We start from the raw sequence: 12,139 nt of genomic DNA on the forward strand, positions 1-12,139 counted from the left end.
CCCCATGAGAGTCCTGGCTCTCAGCAACGTTCCCAAGCCACGAACTTCAGGTCACCCTCCAGTCATCCCACCCAGGGAGACGCCGCGGCTCACTTCCTCAGAGCCCGGGCACTACATCCGGGCCAGCACCCACACGCTGCCCAGCCACGGACTAGAACCAGCGGGGCTGCTCTCCACAGGCGTGCACACACACACACACACACACACACACACACAGGTGCCCCGTGCACCCTCCCGCAGCTCAGCTCCATACATGAAGCTCATAGGACAAGACAGGACACTGCAGCGTGAGTACAGTGTGAACTGGGACGCGCGGGCTGTTTGGGAGAGGGGCGGGTGTGCCATCTCACAAGCAGGTGGCATTTTGGGGACCTACCTGAAGGCCTGGCTGCTCCCAAAACAGCGGGACGGAGCCTCTGACCTGGACGAAGGAGGACACGCCATCATCCATGTAGATCGTCTGCGGCACAGGGACACAAAGGAGAGGCGTCTTCAATGAAACTGAATGTCCCAGCCCCGTAACAGGATCCCGCGCCTGTGACCTGACACCAGCCAGAATGAAGGGCAGGCGGTGGCTTCGGTGCCCTCTGCTCCGTGCCCAGCTCGGCTGGCACAGCTCGCTGACCGCAGGCCGGGCAGCAGGGCCTGCTGGCTGCAGACAGCGCCCCAGGAGGGCGAGAACTCTCAGGGCGGGGCTCGATCTTCCCCACCTCCCTTCAAAGCCTGGGACCCCGCTCTCCCCACCCACTCCCCCGTCACTCTGGGCATAGAAGCCACCGCACTCTGGGATTTAACAAGGATGTCCTTGGAGTGCTCTATTTTTACCTTGTCGGGCAGCTGGGCAGCAGAGAGCTATGGGAAGAGGACTGAATGAAATCAAATAAAGGCGCCGCGGCTGGAGGACCTCGCCGACTACGCGAGTCAGGCCTGCACTTGACAAAGTCAAGACGCAACTTGGACGCACGCTTGCTGCTGGCCCCGTGCCACGGTGTCGGCCACACACACAACACCATGTCCACATCTCCCAGGGCACACAGCCCCCCGTGGAAACAAATGACACTTACAGGTTAAAACTCCATCTCCTCCCCCCACCCATGCAGCTATGCAGGCCACTGATGACGAAAGAGAGCAAGGAAGCTTAAAAAAAAAAAAAGGTGGCGCACCTGCAGAGAAAGGCCACAGCAGTTATCAGATGCCGGCCCTTTATCTGTGCAACCGTACCCTGGCCTGGCAGGACCAGGTCGGGTGCTGCTGCAAGGCCTTTCCACGCCGTGGCAGCCTGCTCCCTTACAGGGTAGCTTTCCACGCAGGCTGGCTCCCGCTCAGATCACACATGCATTAGTAATTCTGCAGGGAGGGGAGGACTTGACCCTCAGCACCCTGCCTCCCGGGACCCCAGGAGCCTGGCATCTCCTGCTGTTGACCTGAAATTCCATCCTTTCGGCTCCAGGGGAAAAACAGCCCTGGATGAGAGCTTGCTGCGTCCAGATACTGACCAGCAGCACGTGTGGCGCCCTCGGTTACTCTAACACAGCCAGGACGGAGCAGTGGGCGTGGCGATGTCGGCAGGTGCGGTGGCTACAGCTGCCCAGCACCGTGACCTGGACGGCCCGGACTCCCGGGGAGGAAGCCCCCTCAGCCAAGGCTTTTGTGTTAAGCAACTCTCGATGCCTCCAGGGCCTGCTCTCCTCCTGCGCTCTGACCAACACATGCCCGGCGCTGCTTCCGGCATTGTGGCAGGGCCTCGAGCCCGGGCTCGCCCAGCCCCTCCTGGCTACCGGTGCTCCAGGCTCTGCAGGAGCAGGACAGGAAGCGCAAAGCACCACTCCCTCCTCCTCGTGGAATCTTCCAGTCTGGCCCCGCCCCGTGATCAGGGCCCCCTCCTTTGCTCCCAGGTAAGTGGTCTCCCTTCTGTGCGAGAAAGAAGCGCATCCCAAGGACACCACCTTCGCAGAGGTCACGGGCATCCCTGTGGGAGGTAGATGGAGAGGGAGAGCCCAGGAGATGAGATCGCTGGGAGGAGCCTGGCCAAGGCCAAGTCCACTGCCCACCCCCCCCCCCAGCCTGTGCCTCTGACGTCACCTGGGGCACAGGGAGCAGAGGCGAGCGTGAGCCCAGCCCGAGAGGCACTCGGAAGGCACAGCTGCTTCCTCTCTGCGCAGAGACCATGCCGGCCCTGTGCATGTGGGAGGGGCCCCTGGAGGTGTACGAGGTGGGGACGGAATGCTGGACACAGCAGGCAGAGCAACAGGGCCCGAGACAGGAGCCTTCAGGGAGGAGGGCGCCCTGGTGCCAGCGCCAACACTCAGCGAGGCCGGGCCACGCAGGCACCCCCGGACTTGCGGCCATGACGGCCGCCCTGAGCGGCTCCTTTCATGTGGTGGTGACAGCAGAAACTCGATGCCACGGAAAAAAGGGACAGGGCAGGAAAAGCCACGGCCGGGTATGCACGCTTCCACCTTGGGGGCCTTCCGTGGGGCTCTTTCCCTCTGCGCGGTCTACACAGCAAGCTGCCCAAGTCTGCACTCTCCGGGGCCAAGCACAGGTGCCCTAACCTCCACGCTGTTGATGGCCTCATCCTCCACAGCCAAATGCCAGCCTGGCCTCCTGTCCTTGTGACCCACGGAGGGACTTTTGGGTTTTGTTTTCCTTCGGTGAGTCACCTGCAGAGTGCACCCGCCTGGTCTGACTCAGAGCCGAGAAGACCCCTGGTTTCCTCCCAGGATCCTGAGACACCACGTGCATGCATACACGCTACACAACACACGCATGCCTGGGCAACACGCAAACGCACAGACCGCACGCATACCTACTGAGAGAAACACACAATCCCACATGACCACACAACGCACGCGCACGGATGTGATACAACACAGCCGATGCACACCTACAGCTGCCCCTAGGACAAAAGTGGTGGGCGACACAGGCTCCGCCCTTCCCCGGCTGGGAGAATGAATTCATGAAAAGCCAAGGTGCCTGCCCAGAGTCCCTGCCCCGGCGACCCCATCTGTCCTGTGTGTAGTTTCTGCACTGGACAGAGGACGCCTGCATGGACGGCTGACCAGGGCCTCCATTGGAGATGCTCCCTTCCCTGGCAGTGCCCGGGCAGTGGTGGCTGCCGGGCCACACCCCGGGGGGTGCACCACCTCCCCCTAGCATGCCCCAGCGGGCCCCAGGGGCTGTCACCTCCAATGCCAGGCCAGGAGAGGGCAGCCCACACTACCTGCTCTGTCCACTGGGATCCCAAGGTCTCAGGGAGCCACGCACAAGTAGACGTGTGTGTGAGAGCACAGTCGGCCCCATGCACCATCCTGACCCAGGGCATCCACAATCACAGCTCTGCAAACTCAAGGAAGAGGCCGGGCCGGGCCCCAGCAGCCCCAGCAGGGCAGGCCCGCCCCTTGCTCCCAGGGCAGGCAGGCGTCGCCCGGCTCAGCACAGGCTGCAGGCTGCGCACGGCTTCCTCCCACCGCCTCCAGCCCCTGGCCCAGCAGCACGAGCGCCTTCAGCAGCAGGTGGCCAGGGAGCAGGGCTACGCAGCAAGCAGAGCCCGCTGGAAGTTTCCATCTTCAAAAAATCAAACCAAAGACCTGGAACCAGCGGTGCACCCCCGTCACAGCAGGGCGCCCGTTGTGGGGGTGCAGAGACAGAGAGCGTGAGGTCCCCGGGGCTGCATCCCCGGGGAGCCACAGGAGCACCTGTTCTCCTGGGGACGGTCGCCTCCCTTCACCTCTCCCTGCTGCTCCTGCCTGACGCTTTAGAAGAGGGCACGTGGCACCTACGTTCGGAAGCACCTGGAGCGAGCTCCGGGCACGGCAGATGTCCCCTGGCGCCCCTGCTTCCCTTCCTCCCGCTGGGTCTCCCTTGGCGGGCAGCCAGCCACTGAGGCCTGGCCTGGAGAGCAGTGAGGGCTGCACTCTGTGTCCCGCTCGCCCCAGGGCGGAGCCTGGCAGCAGCCGTCACAGTCAGACCCTGCTTCCCGGTCCCCGGCAGTGCGAGCTGGGACTCAGGCCCGGGGGTGCCGCCCTCCTGCCCCCGGCTGGGGGTCACCTTCTCCCCCCGCATCCTGGTGGTCAGCAGGCTGCGGCTGTCAGACAGCACGAGTGGCCTGGGCTCTACTCCCCAGCAAGCGTGTCAAGGCGGCCTGAAACCCACACGCCCCACACAGACAGCCTCGGGAGCGAGGCCGTGAGCCTGTGTCCAGCCACGCGTCTGCTGGAAACAGGCTTCCGTCTCACTCCTGAGCGCCCACAGCTGCCTGCTCCCCGGGGGGGGGGGGTGGACAGCAGATGGTGGTGTTGGGCTGCCTGTCAACAGCTGTGGCTCCAGGGACAGGGCAGGGGGGGAACCAGACAGAAAGCAACACTGTCCGGCCCAGAGCCCAGAGGCAGAAAAGGGGCAAAAACCAGGAGGACGACCACGAAGGCTTGCAGGAGCCGAGAAATCCCTACCCCGCCCCCTGCCCCAGATGAGGAAGGGCAGTGGGGGCCGCTCGGCGGCAGGGGCTGCTGGGTCTGAACAAGATGTGCCCTCGGGAATCCACGCTGAAACGAGTCCCCACTTTGAGACGCTAAGAGGTGGGGCCGGCCCTGAAGCCACCCGTGCAATCAGCGGCTTGCTGAGCTCTCTCTCGAGTGGCCTGGCCCCCGAGCACCCCTCTCTCTCACCACGTGCTCTCATGCCACCCGGGGTCTCTGTCAGCACGAAGAGCCTCGGTGTCAGTACCAAGATCTGTTGTCACTCACCCAGGCTGGGCACTGGGTCATCAGCAACAGGAAACAGACCAGGACACGGCTGAACCCCCAGGGCCAGGGCCAAGGCCTCGCTGGGTGGCCCTGGGGTGGGAGGAAGGCTCAGCAGATGTGGGGGCAAGGTCCCGGCCTCTGAGCCCTAAGGGGCCCATCAGGAACATAGGAGACAGACACGCATCACCCAGCACGCAAGCTGAAGCACCCAGAGCAGAGGCCCAGCCCTACTCCACGGGAACGCTGGTGTGTGTGCAGAAAATGAGAGCGCAGCCGGCAGGGGCGTGTCCATGGGGCTCACCGCACTGCATGGGCAGCACCGGGCGGCGGCAGCAGGCCGGGCCCTCTTGAGGGGCGGAGCGAGATGCGGTGTGGGCCTGCGGGATGGGGCCTCCCTTGGAAGCAGGTCACATGGCGCAGGGCAGCCGAAGAAAGAGCGGGTGGACACACACACACACACACACACACAGAAGAGCGGGCGGACACCCCCCACACACACACACCCACACACATAGAAGAGTGGGCGGACACACACACACAGAAGAGCAGGCGGACACACACACATACACACACACACACAGAAGAGTGGGCGGACACACACACACACCCACACACACAAAGAGCTGGCGGACACACACACACCCACACACACAGAGAAGAGTGGGTGGACACACACATACCCACACACACCCACACCCACACAGAAGAGCGGGCGGACACCCACACACACACAGAAAAGCGGGCGGACACACACACACCCACACACACACAGAAGATTGGGTGGACACACACACACCCACACACACACAGAAGAGCAGGCGGACACACACACCCACACACACACCCACACAGAAGAGCGGGCGGACACACACACACACACACACACACAAAGAGCGGGTGGACACACACACACCCACACACACAGAGAAGAGCAGGCGGACACACACACACACACACAGAAGAGCGGGCGGACACACACACACACACACACACACAGAGAGAAGAGCAGGCGGACACACACACACACACACACACACGGACAGGCCGTGTGAAGACGGGGGCAGAGACTGGGCTGAGGCTGCCGCGAGCCTGGTGACACCTGGGCCACCGAGCCGGAAGAGGCACCCTGATTTCAAACGTCCGGCCTCCAGGGCTGAGAGAGAACAGACGCCTGTTGTTTCCAGCCGCTGGGTTGTGGGTTCATGACGACAGCCCCAGGAAACTCGCACGCTCGGCGGTCACTCACTCAGCACTGAGACACCCTGGCTTTTCAGAAAGGACAGTGGGAGCAGAGCGCTTACTCTAACAACTGGTTGAGGTCCCAAATCCACCAACACCAGGACCACGTAAGGGCTTCTCTGCCCGGTGACTGGCCGAGGCTGGACGCAGAGCGAGGCAGGGGCCCTCCGGGGCTGCCCAGGGCCCCTAGGCTCCCGGTGCCTCACAAGTTCACGGTCTCTGGCACCGTCAGCCCCTGTTCCCGGAGCAGCACCCAGGCCGCGGCAGGTGGCAGACAACAAGCACTTTTTTTCCAGGAAGGGAATGGTAGGAAGGCTTATACTCAAGGCGAAAATGATGACAGAAATGGGGCCAGGAGGGGGGTGCCTGGGAGCAAAGTGAAGTGGCTGTCAGCAAGCAGGCCTGAGCAAGGAAAACGAAACAGCCTCTGCTTGGGGGCTACAAGCCCCCCCACCCATCCTGTTCCACCCTGAACAGCCTCATCCACGCCCAGGGGAGCAGCCCCAGAGCAGCCTCGAGCAGGCAAGTGCACCTGCGGCTCCCGTTCCAATGCCTCTCCTGGGAGCGCCCGACCCCAGAGCAGGTGCTCAGATCTGGGCTGAAGGGAACTGGCGAAGTCCTCACAGGTACACCCGTGACAGCAGCAGAGAGGCTGTGAGCTGCCCTCCATAAACACACGCAGGGGTGAAGCTCGCCACCCCCGGAAAGGCCACACGTGGGCCTTCCCTCTCTCGGAATTCACTCCGCCTGCTGTCCCACCGAGGCGCAGAGTCCTGGGGGTCGCAAGTTAGAGGACAAAACTCAGAGCTGTGAGGCAGCATCTCTGGGAACGAGGGAGGAAGCGGCTGGCTCTCCGTGGAAGTGCTGACAGCCACGGCAGCTCAGCAGGCAGTCCCCTCCCAGGCGCTCACCCTCGCTTCCTGGATAAAGCGTTGGTTGGTTTAAGAGTTAAAAATGTCGGTTTCTTTTCTGGTCCTCCTGTTGCAATGGTCCGCCTATTTCTGGACCCAGAAGATGTTCCAAACCCTACTGGTTCGTCTGTCAGCTGTGGCTCCATGGGTGGGGCTCTCACCCATACATGGTAAAATCTCTCCATTCCTTTCAGCTAAAAATATGCCGGGGAGCAACACGGCCCGGCGTGAGATGTGAACCCAGCAAGGTGCGCTGCCAAAACCAGGGACTGTTTTCCGGCAAGTGCACCTGCTGCCCCCCCGTGCCCATCCCGGGGGCAGCCATGCTCGGGAACCGCGTGGGCAGACGGCAAACACGTCTGCTGGAGCTGCACCCACTCTGAACCAGTCGGTGCCACACTCGAGCCTGGGTACCCACCTGCTCTGTCTCCACGAAGTTGGACACGTGGCCATCGTCGTTCACGCCGCGGATATGGAAGCGGGCGCCGGCACACTCGCAGCCAATGCGGGAGATGAGGCAGGCCTTGGCTTGCTTGTGCGACGCGTACACGGTGCGGATGGTCACCACCCCACAGATGACCTTCAGCAGCCAGTCACAGCAGCTCACCTGGTGCTGCCGCAGGGGCACGTGCAGCCGCTGGTTCCTGCGGGACAGCACCACAGACGCCCGTCACCGGCTGGCTGCCAGGAAACGCGACCCCAAGTGAGTACAGATGAGGCACCCGAGGGTGTGGGCCCCAACGGCCAGTTCAGCACGAGGTAAGTGCGTGTGCGGCCCAGGGGGCCACACCTACTGGGGGACCCCAAACATCAGGGCCACCGGGGCGCGGGGAGGAGGGGGACAAGGAGTCCGCTCTCAGGGTCCCCAGCAGATCGGCAGGGTCGGCAGACGGGAGCAGAGGACCGACTTTGTGCCTTCCCGGGGTTTCAAAGGCGTCTCTGCTTAGACCGTGAGCTCCACGTTTTAAAGTCCCAAACCTGCTGATCAAAGCATGTTATGGATTGTGAGTAAATAATATCACGGTAAATGATAAAGTGGCAAATTACATAACTAAGCACATTAAATACATGAATACTTATTTAAATTATATACGAGGGGTCTACAGAAAGTTCACAGAAGGGCTGGCATTGTGGTGTAGTGGGATAAGGTGCTGCCTGTGATACCGGCACTCCATATGGGCCTTGGTTAGTGTCCTGGCTGCTCCACTTCTTTTTTTTAAGATTTATTTATTTATTTGAAAGGCAGAGTTAGAGAGAGGCAGAGGCAGAGAGAGAGAGAGAGAGAGAGAGGTCTTCCATCTGCTGGTTCACTCCCCAGATGGCTGTAATGGCTGGAACTCTGCCGATCCGAAGCCAGGAGCCAGGAGCTTCCTCCAGGTCTCCCACATGGGTGCTGGGGCCCAAGGCCTTGGGCCATCTTCTACTGCTTTCCCAGGCCACAGCAGAGAGCTGGATGGGAAGTACAGCAGCTGGGACTTGAACTGGTGTGTGGGGAGCAATTCGGACTGGACTAAGTTACTGGAATTAAGACTTATTCTATGCATTGTGGCTCTCCCACAATATGGCGCTGGGAGAGAAGAAAACAGCTTCTACACAGCTGCCTCCAGTTCAACCAATAAACTGTAGGACTTGCTCCTGATTGGAGGAGAGCAGCGTGCTCGGCGTGTGGGCAGCCGAGTTGGGATTGGCAGAGGAGGACTATAAAGGAGGAGAGAGACGGCATGCACCAGGAACATCTAAGGGGAACATCTAAGGGGAACACCTGTGCAGCCCCCGAGAGAGCCGGCCGGCGGTGTGCCGCTCCCCTGCGGAAGTGGGGAATGTGGCCAGGGGGAACTGCCCTTCCACGGAGGTGGAAGGGATAGTAGCCAACCCGGGAAGAACCAGCAGCAAACCCGGGGAGGGCCGAGCAGACGAAAGAACGACACCTGTGTCGTTCCTCCACGAAGAGGGGGAGCGACACTGGTGCTCTTATGGGATGCCAGTACTGCAGGTAGTGGCTTTACCTGCTATGCCACAGCGGCGGCCCCAGCTGTTCCACTTCTGATCCAGCTCCCTGCTAATCCTTCTGGGAAAGCAGCAGAAGATGGCCCAAGCCCTTGGGCCCCTGCACCCATGCGGAGACCTGGCTGGAGCTCCAGGCTCCCGGCTCTGGCCTGGCCCAGCCCTGGCTGTTGTACCCCTTGACGGGGTGAACCAGTGGACGGAAGATCTCTGTCTCTCCTTCTCTGTTACTCTGCCTTTCAAATAAATAATCTTTTTTTAAAAAGTTCATGGAAATATGCAGTATGAAAAACCTGCAGATTTCAAAATTCTTTGCACCCAACTTTTCCTTAAATTCTGTTCTCCATGAAAAGTCTGAAGTGCCTTCGTACACATGCCCCGAAGTGAATATAGTGAGAGCATTATGAAACAGTCCAGAACCAAGTTAGGAGAATGAAATGGAGGGGCTGGCACTGTGGCATAATGGGTAAAGCTGCCACCTGCAGTGCCGGCATCCCATGTGGGCACCAGTTCTAGTCCCAGCTGCTCCACTTCCAGTCCAGCTCTCTGCTATGGCCTGGAAAGCAGTGGAGGATGGCCCAAGTGCTTGGGCCCCTGCACCCACGTGGGAGACCCGGAAGAAGCTCCTGGCTTTGGATCAGCACAGCTCCAGCCGTTGTGGCCAATTGGGGAGTGAACCAGTGGATGGAAGACCTCTCTCTCTCTCTCTCTCTCTGCCTCTCCTTCTCTCTATGTAACTCTGCCTTTCAAATAAATAAATAAATATTTTTTAAAAATGAAATGGAAATAAAACTTAGGGGCAGGCACTTGGCGCAGTGGCTAAGATGCTGTTTGGGATGCCCACGTCCCCTGTCAGAGTGTTCGGGGTTGAGTCCGGGCTGTTTCCTAGTCCAGCTTTCTGCTAATGCACTCCCTGGGGACAGCAGGTGCTGGCTCAAGTCCTTGGGTCCCTGCCACGCAGACTGCGTTCCCAGCCCCTGGCTTTGGCCTGGCCCAGCCCTCAGCTTTGCAGGCCTTTGGGGCGTGAAGTAGCAGATGGAACATATCTGCCTTCCAAATAAAATGAAAATAACTTTTTTTTTTTTAAATAAGAGCTGGTTTTTAAGAAATAAAATTAGTTAAAAAAGGGAAAACTATACAAAAGTTCCGGTACTTCCTCCCCCTGCTCAGGGAGCTGGTCTGCGCCCTGGATTCCAGGGTCGGGAGGGAGGGCACCCCAACATTGGTCAGGGCGCTGAGTACCAGTCCATTGCCTGGGGATGGGTGAGCCCCTGCACCCCTAGAACGAGCCCACATGCAAGGTCCTATGGGAAATCCCACTTTACAGGTGAGGAAACTGAGGCACGCAGACGTGAGAGGCTTGCCCAAGGTCACGGAGCCGGCGCTCTGCACCTTGCACCTGTCCTGTGGAAGCCCTACTTTCACAGCGACGCCTCCCTGCACCCAGGGGACTAGAGCGGTGCACTGTGAGGCCTGTCACCAGGAGAGACATCCAGGGAGGCGGCGAATCTGGGTCACGGTGCCCTACTTGTTTAAAAAAGGCCCCTGGACCCCCCGCCCTTCAGCCTCCCTCAGACAGCAGCAATTCCTCACTGCTGGAGACCCCTGCTGTGAGCGCCCAGTGCAGGTGGATCTGGGCAGGGGGAGGGGAGAGACTTCTGCAGGCTCCCAGCTCCCTCTGCGGCCAGCTGCCCCCAGCCGTGACCACGTGACCACGGCCACTTTCGCCCCACAGGGAGCCCCACTGCTGCTCTGCTTAAGACGTGGGTCTCTGGCCGGCGCCGTGGCTTACTAGGCTAATCTTCCACCTAGCGGCGCCGGCACACCGGGTTCTAGTCCCGGTTGGGGCACCGGAGTCTGTCCTGGTTGCCCCTCTTCCAGGCCAGCTCTCTGCTGTGGCCCGGGAGTGCAGTGGAGGATGGCCCAGGTGCTTGGGCCCTGCACCCCATGGGAGACCAGGAAAAGCACCTGGCTCCTGGTTCCTGCCATCGGATCAGCGCGGTGCGCCGGCCACAGCGGCCATTGGAGGGTGAACCAACGGCAAAAGGAAGACCTTTCTCTCTGTCTCTCTCTCTCACTGTCCACTCTGCCTGTCAAAAAAAAAAAGAAAAAAAGAAAATAAAGAAAATAAATTAAAAAAAACAGTAACTTATGAAAAAAAAAAAAAGACGTGGGTCTCTGAGCATCACTGTAGAAGCCACGCCCTCACTTCTGAATCGCTCAGCAAATCTTGGATACTGAAAACTGCATGTGACAAGGGCAGGCCTCCAAAGATTCTGGAGTGTGCCAGACACACAGCCACGCCTGCTGTCACCAGGAGGAAGCGGAAGAAGCCTCTGCCCAAAGGACAACCTGCGGTGAGCCCTGTTGCTGGTGACGCCTGCCTGACCCCGCGGGAGGACAGCTCACGCCCAGCAGGAAGAGACCGACTGTGTTCAAGAGCTCCGTGTCACTTGCTGCACTGGGAAGCAGTTCTCAGCGCGCCTGATCAGACCCCAAAGACAACAACCAGGTCACCTGAGCAGCCCGGGCAGTGCTGACCCCTGCTGACTCCAGACCTGCGCCCTGCCTGACTGGGCTGTGGCTGGTTCTGTGGGCTCCACCCCAGCCCAAACGCCACGCCCCAAGAACGGATTACCTCCTGGCAGCCCAGCCAACCGCCTTCCTGCTCCCCAACTCGGATCCGGTCTGCAGCTTATTCCCTCTCCACCTCCAGCTCTGAGTGCCCCCGGGTCTCACTGTGCACCTTGCACCTGTGGACGCAGAGCTGGCATGCAGGAGGGACGCCGGAGCCACCTCCCACGCTTTCCCAGGGACCTCACCCCCGCTGAGGGCACGCGCCTCTGTTCACCAGAGTCCCCGTTTAAAATGGCTTCAGGATCTCAGCCCCTCCGCCCCGAAGTTCCAGCTGCCCTGGGAGGAGGGGTCGGGTCGGTCCCGCAGTGGTGCCAGAGTCGCACTGGTCCCTGGGACAAGGGACGGGCAACCACAGCAAGGCTCAGCTGTGGTCTGCAGGCCGCAGCCCGCGTACCTGGTTAGGAAGGGAAATGGGGAGGAATCTTGGGCCCAGCGAGAGCTGCTGGAGCAGAAACGGAATCTCATGAGGGCACCAGGAGACGGCTCTGAGCACCTGCGCCCCCAGCCTCAGCAACAGCAGAGAACCGAGTTGGAGGGAGGGCACTGCAGGAGCCAGGGAGAGTCTCCCTGCCCAGCAAAAGTCGGGAACTGATGGGTGAGCGG

At 60.6% G+C, this 12,139-nt stretch overlaps 1 protein-coding gene across 6 annotated transcripts in view; it reads right to left on the reverse strand.

Moving 5' to 3' along the window:
• SYNJ2 (synaptojanin 2) overlaps window positions 1-12,139 on the reverse strand; it is a 91,132-nt gene that overhangs the window by 43,745 nt on the left and 35,248 nt on the right. For all 6 annotated transcript variants that reach the window (XR_016234453.1, XM_051855211.3, XM_008263731.5 and 3 more), the window contains exons 4-5: window positions 7,314-7,539; window positions 377-460 (exon numbers count right to left, since the gene is read on the reverse strand). Coding sequence is in view for 5 of the 6 variants with exons in the window: in XM_051855211.3 (XP_051711171.3) it covers window positions 377-460; window positions 7,314-7,539 (310 nt within the window). In the remaining variant the exon portion in view is untranslated. The remainder of the gene's footprint in view (window positions 1-376; window positions 461-7,313; window positions 7,540-12,139) is intronic.

Source organism: Oryctolagus cuniculus, chromosome 5 (genome assembly GCF_051225735.1).
Source record: "Oryctolagus cuniculus isolate XC-2025 breed Fujian yellow rabbit chromosome 5, ASM5122573v1, whole genome shotgun sequence".
Lineage (NCBI taxonomy): Eukaryota > Metazoa > Chordata > Mammalia > Lagomorpha > Leporidae > Oryctolagus > Oryctolagus cuniculus.